Source organism: Capricornis sumatraensis, chromosome 8 (assembly GCF_032405125.1).
Source record: "Capricornis sumatraensis isolate serow.1 chromosome 8, serow.2, whole genome shotgun sequence".
NCBI classification, from domain to species: domain Eukaryota; kingdom Metazoa; phylum Chordata; class Mammalia; order Artiodactyla; family Bovidae; genus Capricornis; species Capricornis sumatraensis.
In genome coordinates, this window is record NC_091076.1 from 100,334,925 (window position 1) to 100,361,409 (window position 26,485).

The window sequence follows — 26,485 nt, forward strand, 5'->3', positions numbered from 1 at the left end:
TCACCTTTGGACTCCTCACTTTCACCCCAGAGTGTGGACCTTATGGTCCCTGGGGGTTTGGTGACTGGAATTCCTCAGCCCAGAACCCCCCAGCCCAGAACCACCCTATGGGCTGCAGTGGACAGCAAAGTGAGGTGGACACCAGCCCCCCAGGCAAGGTGGCTGTGGGGGTCAGTTGACCTGGTGAGGCACGCCCCCTCTTGGTTCCCACTCATCGGGCAGCTTGTCCCTTTGACATCGGTCTCACAAGGAATACCCTCCTCTGTCCTGCCCACATCCAGAGCCCGGCTTCTGCCTCCAGGCCTTGACCTCTAGGAAATGGCTACCTTGGGCCCCCTATCCACTCATCTCTTCCAGGAGTGCTGTGCTTGCCACCAGAGGCCCTTCCTGGTTGTGGGCCATGAAGATGCCCTCCCCTGCCCCAGTTTGCTGCCCAGTTCACAAGGCATCGCTTGTTTGGGGACGTGGTCAGGGACCATCCAGCTGGCTGACCATGGCCTGGGACATACTTGGGGGAGGGGTGAAGGACATCTCCCACAAAGCCCCCACTGGTCCCTATTTCCTTGGGGCCACAAGGATTGGCCCAGCCCCTTCTGGAAGTCCACTGGGGCACTCAGAGGCCCAGGCAGCAGGTAGAAGCCTGGCCTTTCCTGCCCTGGGGCCTGTGAGCAAGTGGGTAGGTCATTGGAGCTCCTTCCTAATCTGAGGGGAAAGACTTGCTCAAGGCCATGTACCCAAGCTGGCCCCACCCAGATCCCTGTGATTTTGGGGACCCCATGAGAGGCCTGAAGTAGGGTTCCCACTGTGAGATCATCTCCCAGCACCATGAGTGCCGTAGGCAAAAATTGGAGGAAGGACCTGGAGTCATGGGGCAGTCAGAACTGGGACCTCGACAGGCAGCTCTTTGTTCTTTCTGCCACCACTAGGGGGCACTGTCCTGGGAGGGCATCCAGCTGCCAGGCCAGTCTGCCCACACAGGGGTCACTCAATGATCACCCAGGAACAGGACAGGCAACATTCCAGGATCTGGGGGCCAAAGCTCAAGTCCAGCCCATTGATGGGTGGCCATCCTGCTTTACGCCACCCCACAATGAGCTATCCTTCCACCCAGTGTTGACATCTGCTCTGAGCTTAGGTGTGTGTGGCGGGAGCGGGGCGCCAATGGGAGCAGAATGGCTGACCACCCCCGCCCCAGGCTGGCAGCCTTGGCCCACTCCTGAGGACCCCTAGCCTCAGTTTCCTCATCTGTAAAGTGTGGAGAGTTCTAGAATCACTCGAGCGTGGCTATGAGGGCTGCATGAGATATGGGCGCCATCCCAGATGACATACTGGGAAGCAGGGCCCCTCAGAGCCCACTGGCTTCTCAGGAAGGTCCAGGACTAGCTCTTTGCCAGCCCTTCAGTGGCCCTGCAGTGTTTTTATTATCCCACAGGCATTGTGCCCTCATAGGCTCCCACTGTATGCTTGGGGTGCAGGGGCAGTTTGATCCTGGCTTTGCTGGTCACAGAGGTGCTGGGCAAGGAGTTAACCTAAACCTCCACCGTTCTGTTACCACATCTGTGAGTATAGGGTGGCCTGTGGGGAACTGGTCCTGGAGAGCTATCATCCCAGGGGAAGCAGTCTGTAGTGGGTTGAATGGTGGCCCTCAAAAGATGTGTTCTGGTCCCAGTACTTCAGCATGTGACCTTCCTTGGAAACAGAGACTTTTAAAAATATATTTATATATTTGGCTGTTCCAGGTTTTAGTTGCTGCACGCAGGATCTTCAGTTTCATTGTGGCATGAGAGATCTTTAGTTGCAGCATGTGGGATCTAGTTCCCTGATCAGGTATTGAACCTGTGCTCCCTGTATCGTGAGTTGTGGAGTCTTAGCCACTGGACCATCAGGGAAGTCACTGGAAATAGGATCCTTATAGATGTAATTAGTTAAGATGAGGTCACATGGGAGCAGGGTGGCTCTAGCCCAATAGGGCTGGTGTCTTTGGAAAAGAACCTGTGAAGACAGACCTGGGAGGAAGGCCACATGATGAAGGTGGAAGAGAGTGGAGTGATGTGCCAATGGGCTGAGGGGCAGCAAGGATAGCGCCACTAGATACCTGAAGCTGGAAAGGGTGGGTCAGGATTCTATCCAGGGCCTTTGGAAGGAGCAAAGCCCTGCAGACACCTTGATTTGGGTTTGTGGCCTCCCGAACTGTTGTCTCATGCCCCGTTTGTGGTCACTGTGCGGCCCCAGGACAGACACATGGTCCGTCAGCACTGGCTACAGTGTGGTTGCAGCAGGCTGGCTGAAGAGTCACCTGCCTTGAAGGGTGGGCAGAGGGCACTCTGGGTGGAAGAGGGAGTCTGGTCTGACTGGCAGGATGGTGGGCAGGTCGGGGGAGACAGACTGGGAGAATGTTGGGTCTGGCCTGACCTGTGGGAAGATCGGGCAGGGAGCTGGGTAGAGAGTGATCAGTGTGTCCCTTCTCCCCTTCCACGAGCATCTACTGAGCTCCTGGACATGGGGCACAGTTAAGGGGCCAAGCTCCAGAGCCCAAGTGGACAAAGTTGCCGTCCCTAGTGGGGCTGTGGGCCCACCAGAAGTGACAAGGCCCTTCCCAGGGTGGTGAGGGCCCACCACCGGCCTCTATCATTCTGGGAGGGAGCGCGTGATGTGCAGGGGCAGGGGAGTACCATCCCTCTCTGGGCCCAGCACCCCAAAAGCCTTATTTGGGGCTCAGGTGAGGGAATCAGAGGTTCTGGGATATTGGGCGATTGAAGTGGTAGAAGCTGGCCCCACCATAGGAACCGAGGGCCACCCTTAGGGTTAGTGCCCAGGGTCAGGGTCAGGATGGGGTTTATTGCAGGGACAGGGTTAGGGTTGGGTGGGTCAGGGTTAGGGGGTAGAATTCGTGTTGGTGAAGTCACAGAGTTAGGGTCAAGGTCCAGGGCTCAGGTTAGGGTTAGTGTTGGGGTAACGAGGGAGAAGGTCATGGTGGGGTTGGTCAGGTTTCAGAACGTGGATGGTGAGGTACAGAACTCCTGTTTGTTGTTAGGATTTATTTTTATTCAAAAGTGTGTATCCTCTTGGCCCTTTTGGTTTACACACACACACACCCCAGAGCCCCTTCACTGGGGCTGACCCAGCACGCATGTATTTCATATGTTGTTTCTGATCCTCAAATCCACGGGGAATGGAAGGCATTATCTCTACTTTATGGAGAAGAGCAAACAGAGTCCCAGAAAACTGTAACAAGAGGAGTGGGCCTGGGGTTTGAAGCTGGACTGCCCTCTGAAGCTGGGCTGGGGGCAGTGAGGCTGCCCAGGGCCTATGGGATATAGGTTAAATGTCATGCGGATCCTCTGTGGCTTCCCCAGGCAGGAAGGTGGCTATTTTCACATGGTTTCTGTGCACTGATAGGATCACTTCTTCCATTTTCAAGGAGGCTTGAATTATTGATCTGCCTGACGTTTAATAACCCCTGGACCTCCCTCTAAGAGCTGCCTCTTAAAGCAGAGCCTTTCTTACTATTAACTGTGTTGAGAGGTCTGGTAGGAACAGCTTGAGGACTGGCCCTGTGCAGCTAGAATGCCATCAGGGTGGAGAAAACACAGATGGAGAGGAGAGGCTGGACCAAAGACATGTCCCCCTCTCTGCTGCCACCACTGCCTCTGTGCCCATTACTTCCTGGAGCTCCACGGTGCGATTGCCCAGGCAGGCTGAACATTTGTTCGGACAACTGGTCCTCTTCAGCTCCAGTAGACCTTCAGATACTGGGGAAGAGGGTCTCTAAGTATGGGGGCAGTGACATAATGGTTTGCTCGTTGCCTCTGTGAGTTTTTTTTTTTTTTTAAACTCGTAACTGGACACACAAACAGCAAAGCACACAGGTTATGAGTGCACACAAACACGAATTCTCATAAGCCAAGCACACAGTGCAACAGTGCCCAGATCAAGGGCGCTGGCCAGAAAGGCCATCCTGCCATCCTGAGCCCCGCTAATCCCGGACACGCAGAGCTCACTGCTTGCCCGCCTCTCCCGGGTCCCCCTCGCAGTGTGTCTGCCTGTTTCACTGCCGGAGGATCCACGCGTGAAGACGCAGTTCTCGTTGTCTCGGACTTTTACTCCGCTCCACGCCCATGTGCAGCCTGGGCCCCTCCCCTCCCAGGTACAGCTCCCTGTAGGCCCCACCCCGACCCGTCAGAGCCGCCAACAGCTTCAGGGCTACGAGACCGGCGGGATCGCGGAACCCGGCCACCTGCCATCCGATAGTCCGAAACCTTCCTCGTTTGGTGTACCTGCGCGCGCGGGCGGGGCGCGAAGAATCCGGAACCAGATGTCAGGGCTCCCGTTTCCGGCCGGCGGAACCCGAGCGCTGTACCGAGAGCGCCCGGACGGCGGCCGACAGACTCAGGTTACCATGGCAACGCGGAGGGACAAGAGGCAGCTCGGGGCCAGCGTTCCAGGTGAGGCGCGGGCGCGGGGGCGACGCGGCGAGGCGCCAAGGGGCCTCAGGGGCCGGCGACGCGAGAAGCTGTGGCCCTCTGGGTCGCTTTTCACGGGCGTCGTCTCTTTTCTTGGAAAAACCCGAGACCTCCAAGTCCTGCCAGACGCCGCGCACTCCCTTGAGGCCACCCTGCAGGGCTGTGGGCGCGAGAGTGGTGCCGGGCCCGCGGAGCCCGGTACGCAGAGCCCGCCGGGCCCTTTTCTGAAGCGCGCGTGTCGCATGCGGGGTGGGAAGGCTAGGGCATTCGTTGGCGCCACGCTTTGAGTGCTCTGCGTTGTTGTTCGACTCCTTCAGGAACCTGAAGACGTGGGCGCTGCAGAGATGGGAGAGTTTACCGGTTCCACAGCCAGTGAGGACAGGTTCAGACCCAGGCAGCCTGGTCCAGAGTAACTAAAGAAAAAAAATGGAGATTTACAAAAGAGTTGCAGAAGAAGTATAAAGATTGCCTCGGTACTTTTACCAAGGTGCCCCCAAATGTTAATCTCTTATGTTACCATAGTTCTTTTTAGCAAACTGAGGAAACTTAACTCATACAAAACCATGATCTAATGTACAGGATTTATTCAGACTCAGCAGTTATCCCACGGATGACTTTTCTCTTTTACAAGATCCAATCCAGGACCGTCCGTGTTTTCTTTCTTATTCTTTAATCTGAAGCGCTGCCTCAGTCATTCCTTGACTTTTATGAGTCAATTATTTTGTAGAATGCCCCTCAGTTTGGGTTTATCTGATGTTCCCTTATGATTACTTTTATGCATTTTTGGTAAGAAAAACCTTACCTGTGAAATTGTGTTTTTCTCTGCATCTGATCAGAAGTCGTATAATGTTGATTTGTCCCATTACTGCTGATACTAACTTTGGTCGTTCGTGTTAGGAGATATCTACAAGGTGTTTCCATCATTGAGTTACCATTTTTCCCGTGGGGAGTTACTTTGAAAGTGTGTACATATATTGTTTAAAATCACTAATTTTAGCATCCAGAAGTGAGCATTTTCTGAAACAATTGTAAGTGTTGCTTTTGCCACAGAGTGATTTTTTCATTTCCATTATTTTTACTTTCAAGTTGGAATTCTACTGTAAGGAAGAACCTTCCATATTTTAAGTTACTCAGTTATTTATCTTGGTGTGGACATTTTAATTTTATTTCATAGGTTATAGACCATTACTAAGGGCTTCCAAGGTGACTCAGTGGTAAAGAATCTGCCTGCCGATGCATGAGACACGAGAGATGGGGGTTCAATCCCTGGGTCAGGAAGATCCCCTGGAGCAGGAAACCCACTCCAGTATTCTTGCCTGGAAAATTCCATGGACAGAGGACCCTGGCTGGCTACAGTAATGGGGTTGCAAAGAATCACCCAAGACTGAGCATGCACACACAGAAATCCATTACTGTCATTTATTTTGTTGCTCTGTTGTGCAGATTTGGCCCATTCAGGTTGGCTTCTGTGTCCTTTTTAGCCTATCCCCAACATTTTGAGCACTTCCTTATTTTCTGGTACCATAGGATATTCTGGACTCAATCTTGTGCTTTCCTTGACCTAACCTGGAATCAGAAATTTCTCTTAAGGAGTGTTGGTTCCTTTTAATTTAGAAGATTTTTTTTTTTTTTTGAAACCAAGATCTTTGGAGGTGTGCTCGTTGCTACTGGAGGGTTATTACTTTTTGGCTTTCTCAATGGGCAGCACTAGGAAGCATAAATTTGTGTACACCCTATACATCTGTATCTATTTCTATATCCGTATATCTGTATATGTGTTCAAAACTGAGTTTATACCTCCAATTTCAATCTGTCACCACAGGGTTCCTTCTATTAATACCTCCCTTTTTGCTCTGCAACGCTGGCTCCCATTGCCTCAGTCTGGTCTGGTCTTTGTCCCCCAGTCATGTCTGACTCTCTCCAACCCCAGGGACTATCGCCCACCAGGCTGCTCTGTCCATGGAATTCTCCAGGCAAGAATATTAGAGTGGGTTGCCATTTCCTTCTCCAGGGGATCGTCTCGACCCAAGGATCGAACCCACATCCCCTGCACTGGCAGGCGGATTCTTTACTGTGAGCCACAGGGGAGCCCTATTGTCCTCAGTATGCTTAACGTTTTTGCGCAGTCCTAGACCACATATAGTTTCAGTATTGCCAAGCCATATTTCTGTGAAAAACAAACCTACTCAAGTAGAGTATGATATTTGCATGTGATTGTTTTTTTCTTTAAATATATAGTCAAAATCTATTTTACAAAGTTGCCTTAGTGTATTTATGTTATTAATTTGTAATAAAGTTAGGTTCATTTGTTTCTGGTTATATTTCACTTTGAGTCCTTATTGATTCCATCCCCTACCCCCACCTCCTACGCTGTGCAGTTTGTGGGATCTTAGTTCCCCAACCAGGGATTAAACCTGGGCCCTCGGTGAAAGCACGGAGTCCTAACTACTGGACCGCCAGGGAATTCCCAAGTCCTTATTGATTTTAAGTCTTGGTATGTGAAACATTTATGTGGTTCTAAAAGTATGAGCAGATTATCAGCTCTTAACTACAGACTGTTCAACTTATCTCCTATCATTTATTTGCTTTTTTGGGCGGGGTGGGGGAGGCATGGGAATTTGGCAGCTGTAAATTCGGATTAAAAAAGCGCTATATTCTCCTCACTTGAGCAGTATCCCTCATCCCCAGCAAGTTCCAGTGATGGAATTAAGATCCATCTGCTGCTCTTCTCTCACCTCAGGTTTTACAAATGGTTGTGGGTACTGTTTGGCAGTCAGTGAAGGACAGGAGTCACAGGCCCATAATTTTCACCCTCTCGATCCCCTTAATGATCACCTGTACTGAGCTTCGTTCACTCGGGGGTTCCAGAGGGTGCCAGCCTTGAATCCTTTGTCCCGAATACAGAGATGAGCCACCTCTGGACTTTCTTTCAAGTCCCACAGATATTTTTCATAGATTGAGCTTATTAAATATATTTACAGAGCCACCAGTAAGACAACATTCTGAATCTGACTTTGAGCCTTTACAAACGGCGTTTTGTGTAACTGCTTAGGTTTAATTGAGGTCATGCAATATATTTTCAGTTAAGTACTTGTCAGTGCTTATTCTAAAACAGTTGCTCCGAGTTTTTGGTCAGATGAACAAAAGTATGATCAGTTCCATTGTGATGTCTGCAGTCAGGTAGCCGGTGAGTTCCTCTCTGACTTGGACGTGTGTTGCTCTAATGACTTGGTCATCTTGGCAAGGGCTGAGATTGGCAAGGACAAAATCATTCTCCCAGGCTCCTGCCCTATACATCTGGCTCGCAGTCCCAACAGGCAGCATGCCAGAGAGGTGGGGCCCTGCCAGGGCAGAGCAGGGCAGGGCAGGCCCCTCTGCAGAGCCCACTTGGCTTGGAAAGCTTTTTCTCCTCCATGGAGCTCCTTTTCAGAATTCCTTAGGACTCATGCTCTGCCCCAAACTCTTTTTAAGTATGATACTGGCTGTCAGGAGATGCTTGGCCATGCGTCCTCCTCGCAGCCCTTTCCCTGTTGTTATCCATGCAGAGACACCTCTGAGTCTCTCACTGCCTGGACACGCCGACTTATGAGCCTTTTTCTCGCTGGTCCCTTTGATCTGACAAGGATGGTCAACCACTGCAGCCCACTGCTGGGTTTTGGGTAAGAGAGTGAGTGAGTGCCCAAGCTCTTCCACACTGTCTGCTGTCTACTGTGTAGCCTGGCAGTGTCGGTGCACCAGGGGTGCATTCCAACTCACTCAGGACTGAGGTGTTCTTCCAGATGGGGCTTCTGCTGCTTGTGTCTGTCTGTAGCCTGCAAACTTTCCATGTTTGGGAAACCAAGGCTTTCATGAGGAGTAATTTCCCTCTTCCTAAAACCCAGGGGTTTCCAAGTGCCTTTTAGAACTGACAGATTACTCTTCTTTAGATTAAAAAAAAAAAAATCAACGAAGTTTAGAAAGCTCAGCATTTTACAGATGAGAACATCAGAGTGATGAGACGACCTAGCATAGTTGCGCTGAGCCCACTGGTTCTCTTTGAAGACCGTGAGTACCATGGGCCAAGCTGAGTTGACAGCAGGCTCCCCACCTACCACCTACCAGTTTCCCCAGTTTTGTTTGGTCCCTCCCGGAAACTGGATGTTTGCTGGGGATGCCTGCTGGCTGACAGACAGACTGGGTCCAGATTTTGAATCCGGTGTTTAATAAAAGCCATTCATCTCAGCCTCAGCGCTTTTAGGATTTATAACGGAAGCAGGGCAGGCTGTCTCTGTTGGAGTGGGAAGGAAAGGAGCGCGAGCATGTCGGGGTGCAGTAGAGCCGCACAGTAGCAGCTGGTTTCTTTCCGGGGATTTTGTTTAGTTTTTGGCAGTGCTGGGTTCTCACTGCTCTGTGGGCTTTTCTCAGGTTGCAGAGAGCCGGGGCTGCTCTCTAGTTGCAGTGTGTGAGCTTCTCATTTCCGTGGCTTCTCTTGTGGAGGATGGGCTCTAGGACATGCTGGCTTCGTCAGTTGCGGCACGTGGGCTCAGCCCACGTGTGACTCGCTGGCTCTAGAGCACAGACTCAATAGTTGTGGCACACAGGCTTAGTTGCTGTGAGCCATGTGGGATCTTCCCGGATCAGGGATCGTACCCGTGTCTCTTGCATTGGTAGGCGGATTCTTTACCACTGAGCCACCAGAGAAGCCCCTTAGGTGTCTTCATATACTGTGCCAAACAGGTTGAACTTTTTTTCAACAACGCCATGTGCCGTGGGCACAGTATCACGTGATCAGATTTTTATACTAGAAACGTAATTCCCATGGGTGACTGTGCGATCGGTGCATTTAAGAGGCAAGCCTACGAGAGTCCTCAGAAGAGGGAGCCCTATTGACCTCACAGACCTTGGCCTGCTGTCTCCATAAAGAACCATAGTGATGACTCACGGGCACTTCATCAACAATGACAGTAGCATCAGTATCCTTTGAAGTTGTATATTTGCTTAAAAACTGATTCTTTGCCTGTGATCGTGCAGAGGTATGTGGGTGGCCTGTGAATGCATGATTTCTGCTGACAGGTGAGTCCTGTGCCAGACCCAGAACTCGCTAGGCCACCCACCAGCTCACACTCACACAGCCCCACCATAGGCAGTCGGGTTTGTGCATATGTTGTGGTTTGTGGAGGGCCAGCCATTAGATGTCCAATTAGCATGGGTGAACCTGAAATTTTGGAGGTCACCGAGTCGCCTTAGTATCTCACACTGGACTTTGCCTGAACTTGGTGGCCAACCTGACCTGCCGGAACCCTGGTTTCCCAGTGGTCCTGGGCCCCCTGCACCAGGGCAGGGGCCACAGCTGAGCAGGATGTGAGCCTTGTAAAGGCTAAGCAGAGCCACTTCCTGCCATTTCCTGCCGGAGGCTGGGGCCTCCAGCCACTCCCAGAAGTTACCTCCTCCTGCCTTTGTTCCCGTGCACCTCTGTCTTGTCCCAGCAAGGATGACAACTCGTTGGGGTGGGGACCTGGCCCCTATGTCTCCAGCAGGTGAAACAGCTCCTGACATGTAGTGAGTGCTGAATAAATACTTGTTAAATGAATAAATGAGTGGATTTAAGATTTTGCTATGTCTGTGCGAATTTTACATTACTTAATATCATGTTTCTCTGGCTACAGTGATACACATTCTGCATGGAATAGAAGCAGGCATTTGTTCTCTGCTTCAGTGTGCCAGGAATTGGGGAACAGAACAGTGTACCTGGGACATACGGCAGGACATACTTGGGGAATCCTCTCAGCTGTCTGCTTCGGGGAAATACTTAGCACCTGATTGAATTTGAAGCCAATAACTCCAGCTTTTTTACTGAATTCAAAACTTGTTAAAGTGAATGTTGCTTTTCCTGTAGTTCATTGATACCTCCAATAACACCTGTAAAGCTCAAGTAATTGTCCATCTAGAGTGACCGGAGCTGAAGGGTGAGGGCTGGCGATCAGAGTGTGGGGGGCTAGGGTATTTTGGAGTGGGGGAAGCCATGGATGGGGTGGCAGAGGTGGGCCAGGCAAACTCAGTGGATGCAGGGCTGGTGGAGCGCACAGGGCTTTGGGCACTTTAAGGAAGCTGAGCCTTTGGAGGAGGAAGGGTTTGGAAGGCCCCTGGGGAGCAGAGATACCTGCCTTCCTCCAGTTCCTCTGCTCTAGCCCCAGAGCCCCATGTTTATGATTGTCCTGGGATAGTTTTTTTTCCATTTAGTTATTTAGTACATACTTTTGAGCGCCTCCTGTGTGCTGGAGTTCCAAGTATGGGATACCATGTGGAACGTGTAGGAAAGAATGACACATAAGCAGTAAACCACCGTCTCCTGATAAGTGCCAAGCAGAGAATTTGAATGTGAATAGGGCTCCGTCCTTGCACCAGTTTTGGTTGAAGATTCGGGAGGATTTCCTGGAGTAACACTTGAGTTGGTCTCAGTGACAGGAAGGAGCCTGCATGCCAGTTTCCAGGCAGAGGGGCAGCTGACTGACAAGAAAGATTAGGCACCTCCCAGCCCTGAAGGTGGTGATCCAGGTGTTGTAAGTGGACTGAGGAACAGGAAGCCCTTGTGGGTGTGTTGGGAAGGGAAGGCTTTTTTTTTTCCAACCCATCCCTTTGGTGGCCATAAAAGGGCAGGTGTGTAGCAGAGGCGCCAGTTCAGGGTCTGGAGTCAGCGAGGCTCCAGGTGAGAGATGATGGTGGCTGAAGGGCGGCCTGGTGGGTGAGAGACAGCAGGAAGTCCAGGTTAGTTCTGGAGGGGAGTGCCATTGACAAGCTGAGGGCTACGGGGGCAGGGGCACACAGAATCAAGGGTAGCAGGCCCCAGGGTCTCCATCAGGTGCCTGTGGGTAGGGTGAGACTGCCTCGCAGGAGTGGGCGTGGAGGCCGCAGCTCTGTCCAAGGTCACCCCGCCCAGCGCAGCTCTCCTCTGCTGCAGAGCCCTGGGGGGAGGCCACCACGTGCTCCTGGTTAGGATAGCGCTGTCAGGACACTTGCTTCCTCCTCCCTCCCTGCTCTCAGTCAGGAGGCCTGCTTGCTCCCTGAGGCCCCTCGTCGGGGGGTGCTTCCTCCGCCATGCATCATCAGCACACGCATTATCTTACTCAGTTTCCACACTGACTGCCGGGGATTAGTGCCGGCCCCGTGGGATGCCCGTGGCAAGTCCAGGTTGTCGTCAGTGCTTCTCCCGGCTGCTCTGAATCAGGACAGGAGCCCTCTCCTCAGGTTCAGTAATGTCCCAGAGCAGCTCACAGAACTCTGGGAAGTGTTCACGTACTAGATCACCGGTTTATTGTAAGTGGACACAACTCGGAGCGGCCAGATGGAAGAGCTGTACAGGACAAGGTGAGCGGGAGGGGCTGGGAGCTCACACCCCCTCTCTCCCAGCATGCTGTCCTCCATGTCTCCACACCTTCACGAGCCTAGAGGCTCTCCAAATCTGGTAGTTCAAGGATTTTTATGGGTGCTTTTGAAACCATGCGTAATAATTAGTCAAGCCCGTTCACCTGCCATCACTGATCAAGGTGGTTTTAAGACTTGGATATCCTGCCAGCAACATGTAACCTAAACAATGTTTGCCTGAGTTGTTTTCCGGGACTTGGAGTCAGCTGCATCTAGTTTGAGCTGAGCCAGTTAAGACTGGATAGGATCGCTGACCCTCCAAAAGGACAAGTAGGAATGTCCGCTTGGTGACCTTTTGACGTCGGAGAGTCGAAAACCCCACCCTCAACACGTGCAGGGGAGGACTTCCCTGAGGGTCTGTCTGGCCCCTGGTTCCTGAAATTACTGAGCCCGCACGCTCCGGAGCCCGTGCACTGCAACTTGAGAGAAGCCTACACCTCGCAATAAAATACCCTGCATGTCGCAACTAAGGCCTGATGCAGCCACATGAGTTAATGAATTTAAAATAAGCTTACGAAAGCATGCAGAGGCCTGTATCCTAGTGTGTAACTAGGGTACTGTGGATAATAATAACTAGGATGACTATGAAGATTGATTACCAATCTTCTTCTTTTTAATATTGACCTATTTGACTGCACTGAGTCTTAGTCATTGCTCGCAGAATCTAGTTCCCTGACCAGGGATTGAACCCAGGCGCCCTGCACTGGGAGCACAGAGTCTTAGCCACTGGACCACCAGGGAAGTCCCATTTTTCAATCCCCTTTCCTCACGCTCCCCACACCTCTCACCCCCCTGCCTCTTTATTCCTGATCTCATAAATACCCCAAGCCGCCTCTGGGGAGGTGGATTTGAAATCCACTGGTCACTTGACTGTCTTGCAAATAAAGACTGCAAACCTTTTTGTCTAAGGGAGTTTTGTTGTATGGGGGCAAAATGAACCTAGTTGCCAGCCAGGAGGTTAAGTCCAGAGGGACTTTTTACCTGTGGCTAGTTGGCCCCTTGCCTGTCCTCAAAGACTGTGGACAAGTCTGAGCAGCTGCCCGGTCTATTTTTTTCCAGGGACTAGCCCCTGAATCTCCCCAGGAAGGTGCTGCTGAGATATGGTGCTTAGTTTTGTTTTGCAGCAAACAGACAGGTTTTGGGTTTTGGGTATGTGGGTTTGGAAGATGTCTTTTGGTTGAGTAACCTCCTTTAAAGAAATGCACTTGTGCCTAGATTGTTTGGCTGCTGCTGCTGCTGCTGCTGCTAGGTCGCTTCAGTCATGTCCAACTCTGTGCCACCCCATAGACGGCAGCCCACCAGGCTCCCCCGTCCCTGGGATTCTCCAGGCAAGAACACTGGGGTGGGTTGCCATTTCCTTCTCCAGTGCATGAAAGTGAAAAGTGAAAGTGAAGTTGCTCAGTCATGTCCAACTTTTCGCGACCCCGTGGACTGCAGCCCACCAGGCTCCTCCATCCATGGGATTTTCCAGGCAAGAGTACTGGAGTGGGGTGCCAGCCCCTTCTCCGGATTGTTTGGCAGTCCTATGCAAATTATGGGTTGGAGGCCAATCTGGCAGGATTTTGACAATCCTGACCAGATTATTCAGGCTATTCAGTTCAGTTCAGTTCAGTCGCTCAGTTGTGTCCGACTCTTTGCGACCCCATGAATCACAGCACGCCAGGCCTCCTTGTCCACCACCAACTCCCAGAGTTCACTCAGACTCACGCCCATTGAGTCCGTGATGCCATCCAGCCATCTCATCCTCTGGCGTCCCCTTCTCCACCTGCCCCCAATCCCTCCCAGCATCAGAGTCTTTTCCAGTGAGTCAACTCTTCGCATGAGGTGGCCAAAGTACTGGTCCGTTAGCCACTGGTAATTGATTTCCGCCTCCAGCTCCTCTCAGTTCCCTGAAAGTTGGGAGGTGGAGCTGCAAGTTTCAACCCTCTAATCCTGTGGTTAGTTCTGCTGGCAGCCAGCCCTCATTCATTGGTTATCCAAGGGCTTTCCAAACTCACATCATTAACTGACTCAGGTGTGGTTGAAAGAGGTTTTTTATGAATAATGGGGGACATCGTTTCATCCAGTTTTTTTTAGGAACTAGGAACAAAAACTCAGTATAACTAAAGATACCTGTTTAGCTCCTGTCATTTAGGAAATAAGGGTTTTAGGAGCCTGATGCCAGGAACCGTGGATGAAGCCCAGTGTTTACATCTGTCACTCTTTCGCAGCATCACAGGGCCCTGCGCTCTCCTGCCGCTCTCTCAGCCTCTTGTGTCTGTGCCCTCTCCCTGAGGGGTGTGGCGGGGACTCCCCTCTGTGCCTCCTCTCTGGTGCAGTAACCCTGAGACTGGCTGGGCTGGAAGTGCGTGTGTCTCTTCCCCTCCGTGAGCCTGGCCCAAACCCCCGGCGGACACCAGGCAAGAGCTGTGGATGGATATTTGTGTCTGAATTGAGCTCAACTCGGACCCCTGAGGATTAGGGGTGCAATGACCAGTCTTAAGAAATGACAGTATTTGTCACACAGTTGCTGATAAGAGCATCTCCTGTGTAAGGTTCAGGGGGTCAGCACAGCAGGCCATGGGCCAAACTCATGGGCCAAACTCAGCCTGCCCATTTTCTGTCTTCTTCGGCTGCTTTCATGCAGAGTTAAGGCATTTCCATAGAGACCCTGTGACCCACAAAGTCCCAAATATTTGCTGACTGGCCCGAAAAGGAACAAAGCTTGCCAGGCTGTGCCCTGCACCATTCGTTGCCCTTATAGGAAGAACTGCATAAGGAATTTGTCTAGATCTAGTAAATGCCAGTGGCTTCACCTGGGAGACTGCCTTACTTTTTCCATATGAAAGATGCAAATCCGATGATGGATCCTGTCTTCCTTTGTGCTTTGCCTTCTAACAAGCCGCCCTTAGTACTCAATAATTACCTGGCCTTTATTGCCCAGTCCTAATGTGTTTCATGTTGTGTTTTCTTATTTTATTTTTCTGTGTTCTGACCACTGCTGTGCTCAGCTCAGAAAAACAAATGTCTGGAAAGCTTGTTTCATTTTCCCACTGTCCGCTGGGGTAGCCCAGCACACAGCACACATCTTCCAGAAAACACACCCTTACTGTTTCTTTAGTCCTGACGGAATATTTTGGGAGCCTCTAAATCAAAACCCAGACCATTCTGACAATTTCTCCTTTACTTTTTTTTTTCGTATTGCTACCAGGATGTTATAGTAATAATTTTTATTACAATAGGTAATTTTTTGGTGGGGTATGTATGGACTTGTTTTTTGGTTTTTTGTTGTCTTCCTCTAGAGTTTTATGTGTTGTACTATTAGTGATCATCGTTCACAGGGCAGAGAGTTCACAACTCATCTGCTAAGCAAGGCTTGGGCCGTCTGAGGACACAGGACTGTCTGTTTCCGTGGTGCTGGGGGCAGCAGCTCTGCAGGGGTCTGAGTTGAGGTCCCTCAAAACATTCCATCACAAGAAACCTGATGCCATCAAAGCCTTGAACAACATGAAAAGTTTGTCCATTTCTTTCTTACCTCCACTGAGTTCTGGAAAGTAAGGGTTCATGGTAGAACTGTTGTTGGTTTTTGTTAGTAATTTCAGGAGTGAAATGAACTTCATGTCTCTGAAAAAAGTAGTGTTCTTTCTGGTTCGGGGAGTGTTTACTGTCAGTGTAATGCGTAAACAAACAAACAAAAAGACCCTCAGGTTCTCTTGTTCTTGTTTCTGAGTTTGCCTATGGATATTTGCTTTACTTTGACCAAGGGAGACCAGTATTGATGCTGCTGGTACCCCTCACGGGAGGGGCTACATGGAACCTTCACAACCCGCAGGGTGTCTTCACAGGCCCCTGAAATCCTGTTCCTGTTAGAAATCTCCCTCTGTCCAGGAGGAATTCTGTGAATGTGTATTGACCTTGTGGGTTGAGATGGCCTGGGACCGTATGTCTTTTCATCTTAAAAAAAGACCCACTTAAAATGAATCAGACATTTCAGATGCTTTGAGGACAATGATACACAGAAGTTAACGGCCAGATGCCTGTCTCAGACCCCACCTGGCCTTCCTGGAAAAGCCCTCTCAGAGCCAGGCATCACTCACATTTCCACCCTCTGTCCCAGAAGATGTTCACGGCACCTGGGCCAACCTGCATCCCTCTGGGCCTGCTGTGTAGCTGGTGGGGCGTGACCCATGGCCTCAGACTCACTGCATAAGTCAACCAGGGAGATATCACTCCCACTCCATTCCCACTCCACGCCCCCAGAAGCGATTTTGCACATGAGAATCCACCCCATCTCCGCCGGTGCTGGGACCAGGATAGTCATGGAGGTGCCCAGGTGGGGAGCAACTCTCAGTAGCCCTGCCCCATGTGTGGGCATCCTCAGTGGACATGGGAAGCAACAGATCTCCAGACACTTGGAAATTTGACAAGGTGGTTTTATGCTGTTGAATCTAGCAATTAAAAAATTGGAGTAGTGTATTATGTATTTTTTTCCCTTTTTTTCCTAGCACTTTATTGTGTTTTTAAAAACATGTCTGTGCACAATAGATTGGACCCAAGAGCAGCGGAGCATGATCCTGGATGGTGGATCTCCAGAGCTTCATTCCAGCTCCAGGAGTAGAACATGGGGGTGGGAAGGGGCACTGGCTCTCCGGAGCCACATGGGGCTGGCCGGAGCAGCCTCGGGTTTTTATTTACAAAATAGAGAGAGCACTTATGAAACTGGAAATGGCACCCCACTCCAGTGTTCTTGCCTGGAGAATCCCAGGGACGGCGGAGCCTGGTGGGCTGCCGTCTATGGGGTCGCACAGAGTCAGACACGACTGAAGCGACTTAGCAGCAGCAGCAGCTCTTGTAAGTGAGCAAGCAACACTCCCTGTCTTTCCTTCTCCTCTTCCCTCTGTGATCCTGCACTTCCTGTGTGTTCCCTCTCCTGCAGGGTGAGGAGAGGGTAGAAAGAGCCTTTGGAGTCTGGGTCTGTGTGCCCTTGCCCTGCTGGACCCTAGGGGAGCTGCCTTTGGCTCTCCAGGATTCAGGGTGTGACCAGATAGCTGGTAACTAGTCAGAGCATCCTCCTGCCTTGGTGGCAGCAGGCACTAAGGTGTGGGTCTGAGGTGGGTGTTGTGGAGCACAGGTTTCCTAGCAGTGAACCCAGTGCCCACCTTCTCTTTGCTGCAGCTGTTGACATGATGCCCCCACCCTCGGAGCAGGACCTGAACGCCCTGCTGGCTCGCAAGGAGGAGGAGTGGCGAGCGCTGCAGGCCCAGCGCTCCCAAATGCAGGAGGCAGCCCTGCAGGACACGCAGCGCCGGCTGGAGGAGGCTCAGGGGAAGCTGCGGCGCCTGCGGGAGGACTTCATCTACAACCTGCAGGTGCTGGAGGAGCGGGACCGGGAGCTGGAGCACTACGACGCTGCGTTCGCCCAGGCCCGAGGGCTGGAGGAGGCCAGGCAGGCCGAGGTGAGCGAGCTCAAGATCGAGGTGGCCAAGCTGAAGCAGGCGCTGGCCAGCGAGGCCCGGCGGCTGGAGGACCTGCAGCAGCAGTACCAGCAGAGGCTGCAGGAACACCGCCTGGAGCTGGAGCGGGTGCACAGGTGAGGGCCAGCGGACCCCACACCCCTGCCCTCTGTGGGCCTCCTTACCCACAGGGCTGCCGGGCTCCCACCTGCTCAGTGTTTGTCACAGGAAGGCAGGCAAGGCCATACCTGGATGTTTTTTTCTGGGTCCCAGTGCAGCTGAAATTAGTGGAGGTTGGTTTAACTATTTGAAATTTTTTCCATGAGTTACAAATCTGAATTATTGTAATAAAACATATTTGAGCTTATAAATACAGTAAGTCCTCTACATATGAATGATATTCTGTTCTGAGGGCCTGTTTGTAAGTCCAGCAAAGTTAGTCCAGGTACAGCCGGTAACTCGTCAGAGCATCCTCCTGCCTTGGCGGCAGCAGCACTTAGGTGGGGATCTGTGGTGGGCGTAGTAGAAGTACTGCTGTACTGTGATTGGTTTATAGTACCCTTCACACAAATAATACATAAAAAAACAAAAAATAAAACATTAAAAAATGTTTATTGTAGTGTATTTGTTTTACAGTGTTAGTTTCTACTGTACAGCAAAGTGAATATATGTGTGTGTATATATATATATATATATATATATTTTTTTTTTTTTTTTCCTTCCCATTTAGGTTACCACAGAGCTCTGGGTAGGGTTCCCCGTGCTATACAGTAGGTTCTCACTAGATATCTTATACGTAGTATCAGTAGTGTACATACAGTCAGTCCCAATCTCCCAATTCACCTTGCTCCCTCCGCTTTCCCCCTTGGTATTCATATGTTTGTTCTCTACATCTGTGTCTCTATTTCAGCTTTGCAAATAAAATTGTTTTTACCATCTTTCTAGATTCCACATATAATGTTAATGTATGTTACTTGCCTTTCTGTTTCTGACTTATTTCACTCTGTGTTACAGTCCCTAGGTCCATCCATGTCTCTACAAATGACCCAATGTCGTTCATTTTTATGGCTGAGTAATATTACACTGTATACACGTACCACTTCTTTATCTGTTTCTCTGGCGTTTTTTGCTTGGTTGGCTTTTTGTCATTTAAATTTTTTTTTTTTTTTTTTTACTTTTTAGCTGCACCATGTAGCATTGTGGAATTTTAGTTCCCCAGTCAGGGGTTGAACCCCCACTGCCTGCATTGGAAGCATAGAGTCTTCATCACTGGACCACCAGCGAAGTCCCTGCCCCTTTCTCTGTTGATGGACACTTAGGTTGCTTCTGTGTCCTGACTATTGTAAATAGTATTGCAATGAACATTGGGGTGCATGTGTCTTTTTGAATTATGTTTTTCTTTGGGTATATGCCCAGTAGTGAGATTGCTGGATCATATGGTAGTTCTATGTTTAGTTTCTTAGGGAATCTCCATACTATTCTCCATAGTGGCTATATTAATTTACATTTCCACCAACAGTGCAGGAGGGTTCCCTTTTCTTCATCCCCACCCCAGCATTTATTGTCGTGGATTTTTGGTGATGGCCTTCTGACCGGTGTGAGGGGATACCTCCTCGTAGTTTTGGTTTGCATTTTTCTAATAATTAGTGACTTTTGAACATCTTTTCTTCATCTGTTTGTTGGTCACTTGTGTGTCTTCTTTGGAGAAATGTCTTACTTAAGTCTCCTGCCATTTATTTTTTATTTTTGAGCTGCATGAACTATTTTGTATATTTTGGAGATTAATATTTTGTCAGTTGCTTTGTTTGCAAATACTGTCTCCCATTCTGAGGGTAGTCTTTTCATCTTGTTTATGGTTTCTCTTGCCACTATTATTCAAAATAGTTTTGAAAGTCCTGGCCATGGCAATCAGAGAAGAAAAAGAAATCAAAGGAATCCAAATTGGAAAAGAAGAAATAAAACTGTCATTGTCTGCAGATGACATGATACTCTAGATAGAAGTAGTAGTAGTTTAGTCGCTAAGTCGTGTCCGACTCTCACGACCCCATGGACTGTATGTAGCCTGCCAGGCTCTTCTGTCCATGGGATTCTCCAGGCAAGAATACTGGAGTGGGTTGCCATTTCCTTCTCCAGGGGATCTTCCCGACCTAGGAATTGAACCAGGGTCTCCTGTACTGCAGGCAGATTCTTTACCAACTAAGCTACGAGGGAAGCCCGATACTCTACATAGAAAATCCTAAAGATGCCACCAGGAAACTACTAATAGCTAATCAATGAATTTAATAAAGTTGCAGAATACAAAATTAATACTCTATAACCTTTTGCATTCTTATACACTAACAACAAAAGATCAGAAAGAAAAATCAAGGAAATAATCCCATTTACTGTTGCAACAAAAAGAAGAAAATATCTCAGAATCAACCTACCTAAGGAGGCAAAAGACCTGTATGTACTAAACTATAAGATACTGATTAAAGAATTCAAAGATGACACAAACAGATGGAGAGATAGACCATGTTTTTGGACTGGAAGAGTCAATATTATGAGAATGACTATACCACCCAAAGCTATCTACAGATTCAATGCAATCCCTGTAAAATTACCAATGGCATTTTTCACAGAACTAGAATAGCAACAGCAGCAAAAAAAACAACAACAATTTGTATAGAAGCATAAAAGGCCCTGGATAGTCAAAGCAGTCTTGAGAAAGAGAAATAGAGCTGACAGAATCAGGCTGTCTGACTTCAGACTGTACTACGAAGCTACAATAATGAAGAATCTATGGTACTAGCACAAAAACAGAAATATAGATCTGTGGAGTAGGATCAAAAGGCCAGAGATAAACTTATGCACCTATGGTCACCCAACCTATGACAAAGGAGTCAAGATTTTTGATGGTGGCCATTCTGACCAGTGTGAGGTGACACCTCATTATAGTTTTCATATGCATTTTTCTGATAATTAGTGATTTTGAGCATCTTTTCATATGTTTGTTGGTCCATAGACAATGGAGAAAAGATAGCCTCTTCAATAAATGGTGCTGGGAAAACTGGACAGCTACATGTAAAAGAATGAAATTAAAACACTCCCTAACACCATATACAAAAATAAACTGAAAATGAATTAAAGACCTAAATGTAAGGCCAGACACTATAAAGCTCTTACAGGAAACATAGGCAGACCACTCTGACATAAATTGCCACAATCTCTTTAAAAAATATTTATTTATTTAATTCTGTCTGAGCTGGCTCTTCTTTTCTGCGAGGGCTTTTCTCTAGTTGTGGTGAGCAGGGGCTATTCTCTAGTTGTGGTGCTCAGGCTTCTCATCCTGGTAGCTTCTCTTGTTGAAGAGCATGAGATCTTAGACCCGAGGGCTTCAGTATAGTTGCAGCTCTCAGGCCTAGAGCACAGGCTTAATAGTTGTGACACACGGGCACACATGCTTCGAGGCACGTGGGATCATAGTTCCCTTACCAGGCATTGAAGCCACTTCTCCTGCATTGCAAGACAGATTCTTAACCACTGGATCATCAGGGAAGTCCCAGAAAACATTTTTAATCTTACAGTATAGTACCAGCCACATCATCACTGCTGCTTTTACGCTTGCTTCTGGACATCCTGGGGTTGAAATAAAGATACTGTACTACTGTAGTCTATACAGTACCGTTAAGTACCCGAAAGCACAGCCACGTGTAGAGGATGCACGCACACGGCAGAGGACGCCAGACACACGAACTGGCTTATGTGATTGGACTTGCAAACACCTGTTCTCATCTTGGAAAGTTCGCCTCTAGAAGGTTCGTATGTAGGGGACTTATTGTTTTAATGATGTGAAATATATATTAAATCTGAAACTAAGAGCTGACTTGAGGCAGGTCGACTGAGACCCTGAAGCTGTCGTCAGGCGCATGGGCTCTGCTCACGATGAGAAAGGACAGGCCTCAGCTGCATGCTCTGCTGCAGCCTTGGCGTGCTTTATATTGTTTAGTGAAGTGTCTCCCCAGAACTTCTGCTTATTCTTTTTCACCACTTTTGGGACATTTTCAACCATTATTTCTTCAAGTACATTGTTGGCTCCACCCTCTTCCTTCCATCCTGGGACTGCGGTGAGGACAATGTGAACGCTACATCTTCCGTTATCATCCCACGGGGCTCTGAGGCTCCGCTCATTTATTTCAGCATATTTCTATCTGTTATCAGGTCAAGTAACTTTTGTCATTCTCTGGTTCTTTTCTGTAACGTGTTCATTCTGCCTTTGAGCCCAACTAGAGTGTCCTTTGTTTTGGTTATTGTACTTCTTAGTTCTCACGCCTCCATTTGATTCTTTGTTATATTTTCTTTTTCTTTTCTGAGAGTTTCTGTTTTCTGTTTGTCCCAAGGCTGTGTGAAATTGCTTGTCAGAGCATGTTTATGATGGCTGCTTTAAAATCCTTGTTAGATCATATCAGCAGCTGTGTCATCTTGGTGTTAGTATCTGTGGATTGTGTGTTCTCATTCAAGTGGAGAGTTCCTGGTTGTTGGTATGACCAGTGACCTTTGTGTTTCTCTTTTCTTTTTTGGCCACACTGCTCGGCATGTGGGATCTTCATTCCCCAAACAAAGAACAAAAACCTGTGCCCCCTACAGCAGAAGCTGTCCTAGTCGCTGGACTGCCAGGGAAGTCCTGGTATGACCGGTGACTTTTGATTGTATCCTGGGCACTTGTGGGATTGTCCTGAGAGCCTGGGTCCCACATCATGTTCTCCTCTGCAGACAGTCACCTGTCCAGATATAGCATGCGGGTCCCCTGGGTCCTGCCAAAGCCACTCCTGCAAAGAAGCAGCATTACCTGTCACCTCACATTTGCAAAGGAAACCCTGCAAATGTGTAGTTTGGAGACTATTCAGTGTGACTTTTCTTAATGCTGAACTTTTTTTTTTTTTTTTTAACATAGTGACAGGAACAGTGAGCTGGATCAGCAGCGGGAGCAGTATGGGAACCTGAAGTGGAAGCTGGAGAGGAGGCTCAAGGAGCTAGACGGCGAACTTGGCCTGCAGCGGCAGGTAGGGTGGGGGATCTGCTTCTTCCTCAGCACTGTTGTTTTGTTGGTCGTATAGTATCAGCCTGGGATCACAGGTTTCCACTTTGTGGTAATCTGTGGTGAAATGTGTCAGGGTATCTAAATCTTCCTCTGTGCTAACTCCCCCAGAATTCTCCTTCCTTGGGAATGAATAAATATTTCATCCTTTATTTATTTGAGAAAGAAGTATTATGAAGTCAGAGTTATTTACTGTGGAAGAGAGCTGGGAACTCAAATTGTGATAATTGTATTTCTTTCAACAAGCAATAAATGACACTAAGTTTAAATATAGCTGTGTCAACTGACAGGAGACACTTAAACCTGTCTCCGAAATTTCTCCTCGTTGTCCCTGAAGCTCAGCTTCCACGTCTGAGAGACTTCGCTATGTTGGAGTTTGGGTGAAGGACATCCTTCATACTTAGGGCTGAGTCTGGCAGGGCTGCGTGTGTGCAGCGACATGGGTCCCCTTGTTCTTCCAGGATGTACCGAGTTTGCGTTGTCGTAGCAGCAGCAGGTGTTTATGGAAACTGCCTCATGTAGCTCCTTGTGCATGTGTGTGGATTTATCTGCTCAGTACAACAGAGACACCATTTTGTTCTGCATTTTGCAAATAGGGAACCGAGGTCGAGACATTAAGTAACTTGCCCAAGATCCCCCTCAGTAAATCGAGGAGCCGTAATTTGAGTCCAAGACACTTCCAGCGTGTGAACTCTTAGGCACTGTCCTCCTGCCGTGGGTTAGCGACTCACGACTTATTTTTAGACTTGTGTCCGGGATATTGGAGAGGAGCTGGAGCTGGAAGTCAGCCTGGCTGTGTCCCCACTTCTGCCCTCCTTGGAGTGATAGTGACTGAGTGATCCGACCTTGGATCCTGGTCTCCCAGTGGATGTGCCACGGGGCGGATATGAACTTTGTGCCTGCCTGTGCTGGCTTGTCCTTTCTTGGCACTGGGGTCAGCAGTTCTCAAGGAGGGCAAACCGGCCAGCTGGTGGACTAAGGCCGAGTGTCAGGCCCTCCATCCCATAGCATGGTGTCGGTGCCCTGAGATAGGACAGCATCCTGATGAGCTGTGCCCATCGGAATGGAAGATACCCATGGACGCAACTGTCCTTATGACTGAGCTTTCAGGCCTGGCTGCATCTATTAACCACCGCAGGCGCAGGAGGAGGCCCTGTCCTTTCCTTCCCCTCTGGAAGCTCGAATTTCATTGTCCACGATGATGCCATCACCCAAACATTCTGTAGAGCCTTTGACATTTCCTGCAGAGGACTTTCTTTTGGAGTCCTTGGGGACCAAAGAACTTTGCCTCTTTTGGGTGGTTTGACTTTAGGAAACATCCGAGGTCACTGGGGGCTGAGCCGGGCGATCTAGAGACCAGCTGTGACTCATCTAGGTCATGAGGTTTCCTCAAGTGGTGTCGGAGTCTCTTCCAGAGACGGAGTTTCAGAAGGGCTCTGGGTGGCGGTGGAATCATCCCTGTTAGCAGGGCAGTCAGTTGCACGTGGAGGCAGCAGTGGCCCTGGTGGGTGTTGTGGTCACTGGGCTAGGTCTCTGGGTGACTTCCCAGCTTGTCCACACTCAAAGAAGTCCTTACTGTGACTCAGGCTTGTTCAGGCTTTGAGCCCCCTTGTCCACAAGGAAGGCGCCTTCAGATGTACGTTTTCATACCAGCCCTGTCTCTTGCAGGAAGGAAACTTGATGTCTGGACTCTCCAACTGTAGGCTCTGTCCAGGGCTGCTGCTGCGAACCTGGGCAGCCTTTGCTGCCTAGTGTGGTTCAGGGCCAGCTGGGGCCCATGCCAGCCCTGAGGCTCTACTGCCCGTGCCCGACCCTGTGACTGAAGGAAGGGTATTATGCGCTCATCGGCTTTGTGGCTTCCTTTGGGCTGGTTTTCGGTCTCCTTTTTTGAAGATCTTTGTGTTCATTACTGACTTGTCAAAGGCAGAATTGATTCAGTGGTAATGTTGATTATTACCTTGAGGAAAGAAATGTAAGACGACGGGAGCTGAGTTAGTCTGTTTAATGTTTATTATGTCTGCAAGCTGTAGACTGTGCACTTGTTTTTTTTGTTATTGGTTAGCAGTCCCAGGATTAGAAGCCTCTAGAGGAGAAACAATGACTTATTGATTTATTCATTCATTTAACAAAGAGATTTCACCAGGCACGTTCCTGGGCCCTGAGGTTAGGCTGAGCACTAGCCCCACCTGCCCTGGCTGTGAGCTGGCCCTCATCGGGGGTGCAGTGAACACCTGAACAGTATAGTCTCTGGCTTTAGCGTCCTGCGGACATCACCTGTGTGACATGGGGGCAGGGTGAGGTGGAACTGGTCTTTTAATAGGCAGGTCAGGGCACCCTGAGAAGAGAACTTGTGAGCCCGAGTCTGCAGGTAGCAACAGAGTTGGAGTTCAAGGAGGCTGAGGTGAGGGCTATGAAGGCCTCCCAGGCCTTCGTGAGAATGACCTTTGCTCCAGGTGAGGTGAGAAACTCTTGGGGGCTTGTGAGCCAAGTCAATTCTTTAAAAGAGCCTCTTCTGTAGGGTTGAGGACAGACTGTGGAGCTGCGGAGGCAGGGAGACAGAAGAGGGCTGCTGCAGCCGTAGGTGAGAGGTGGGGGACTTGAGCCACTGACAGGTTCTGGATACACCTAGACAGCAGAGCCAGCGGACACACTGATAGATCAGATGGGGTGAGAGGCAGGCACCAAGGACATGCCTGCTTTGGGGCTGAGTGCCTGGCGGGACGACTTGCCATGTACTGAGATGGGGGAACTGCACAGGGAGGATGAGGAGGGCGCTTGGTCAGGCTGTGTACAGGGAGGTGGCTCCTGGGCTCCCAGGAAGACATGCTGGGAGGTCAGGGCGGAGGGGGGTGGTTACAAGGTACAGAGCTGGAAGCTTGGGGCTTCCCCAGAGGGTGGCTGTAGACAGAGGAGCCAGCTGTCCAGGCTGAGCCTTGAATTCAAGAACAGCGAAGTTTAGAGGACATCGTCACAGGGCAGGGGTGTGGCCTGGGGACTAGCAGGAGAGAGGCCTCCAGGAACGAGAGGAAGGCGGTCAGAAGGCAGGCCTGAGCCCTGTACCTCTGTGGTGAAGTGGGGACGGAGAGTGCAATGGGTTTCTTGTTTCCTCACCAAGGACCCTAAGTGCTCACCTACTGGTCTGGGCCAGGCTCTGCCTGTGCGCGGGCTCCCTGCCCCCTGGCGGCCACAGCCTGCACAACTGTGAGCAGAAACCAAAGGCTTCAGTGTTTTGTAGTGTTAGCAGTCAAAGCAATGCTCAAGCTTCTCCAAGCCAGGCTTCAACAGGACATAAACCGTGAACTTCCAGATGTTCAGGCTGAATTTAGAAAAGGCAGAGGAACCAGAGATCAAATTGCCAACATCCATTGGATCATTGAAAAAGCAAGAGAGTTCCAGAAAAACATCTACTTCTGCTTTATTGACCACGCCAAAGCCTTTGGCTTTGTGGATCACAACAAATTGTGGAAAATTCTTAAAGAGATGGGAATACCAGACCACCTTACCTGCCTCCTGAGAAATCTGTATGCAGGTCAAGAAGCAACAGTTAGAACTGGACATAGAACAACAGACTGGTTCCAAATTGGGAAAGGAGTATGTCAGGCTATATATTGTCACCCTGCTTATTTAACTTATATGCAGAGTGCATCATGTGAAATGCTGGGCTGGATGAAGCACAAGCTGGAATCAAGATTGCCGGGAGAAATATCAATAACCTCAGATATGCAGATGACACCACCCTTATGGCAGAAAGCGAAGAACTGAAGAGCCTCTTGATGAAAATGAAAGAGGAGAGTGAAAAAGTTGGCTTAAAGCTCAACATTCAGAAAACTAAGATCATGGTATCTGGTCCCATCACTTCATTGCAAACAGATGGGTAAACAATGGAATCAGTGACAGACTTCATTTTGGGGGGCTCCAAAATCACTGCAGATGGTGACTGCAGCCATGAAATTAAAAGACGTTTGCTCCTTGGAAGAAAAGTTATGATCAACCTAGACAGCTTATTAAAAAGCAGAGACATTACTTTGGCGACAAAGGTCCGTTTAGTCAAAGCCATGTTTTTTCCAGTAGTCATGTATGGATGTGAGAGTTGGACTATAAAGAAGGCTGAG

At 49.4% G+C, this 26,485-nt stretch overlaps 1 protein-coding gene across 1 annotated transcript in view; it reads left to right on the forward strand.

The window, feature by feature from the left end:
* The first annotated feature begins 4,428 nt into the window (after positions 1–4,428).
* The window catches only part of CCDC57 (coiled-coil domain containing 57), a 108,877-nt gene continuing 86,820 nt past the window's right edge, over positions 4,429–26,485 (forward strand). Inside the window, 3 exon segments of the mRNA XM_068977504.1 lie at positions 4,429–4,445; positions 17,019–17,433; positions 22,230–22,338. Coding sequence (XP_068833605.1) covers positions 17,027–17,433; positions 22,230–22,338 — 516 coding nt within the window. The 5' untranslated portion in view covers positions 4,429–4,445; positions 17,019–17,026.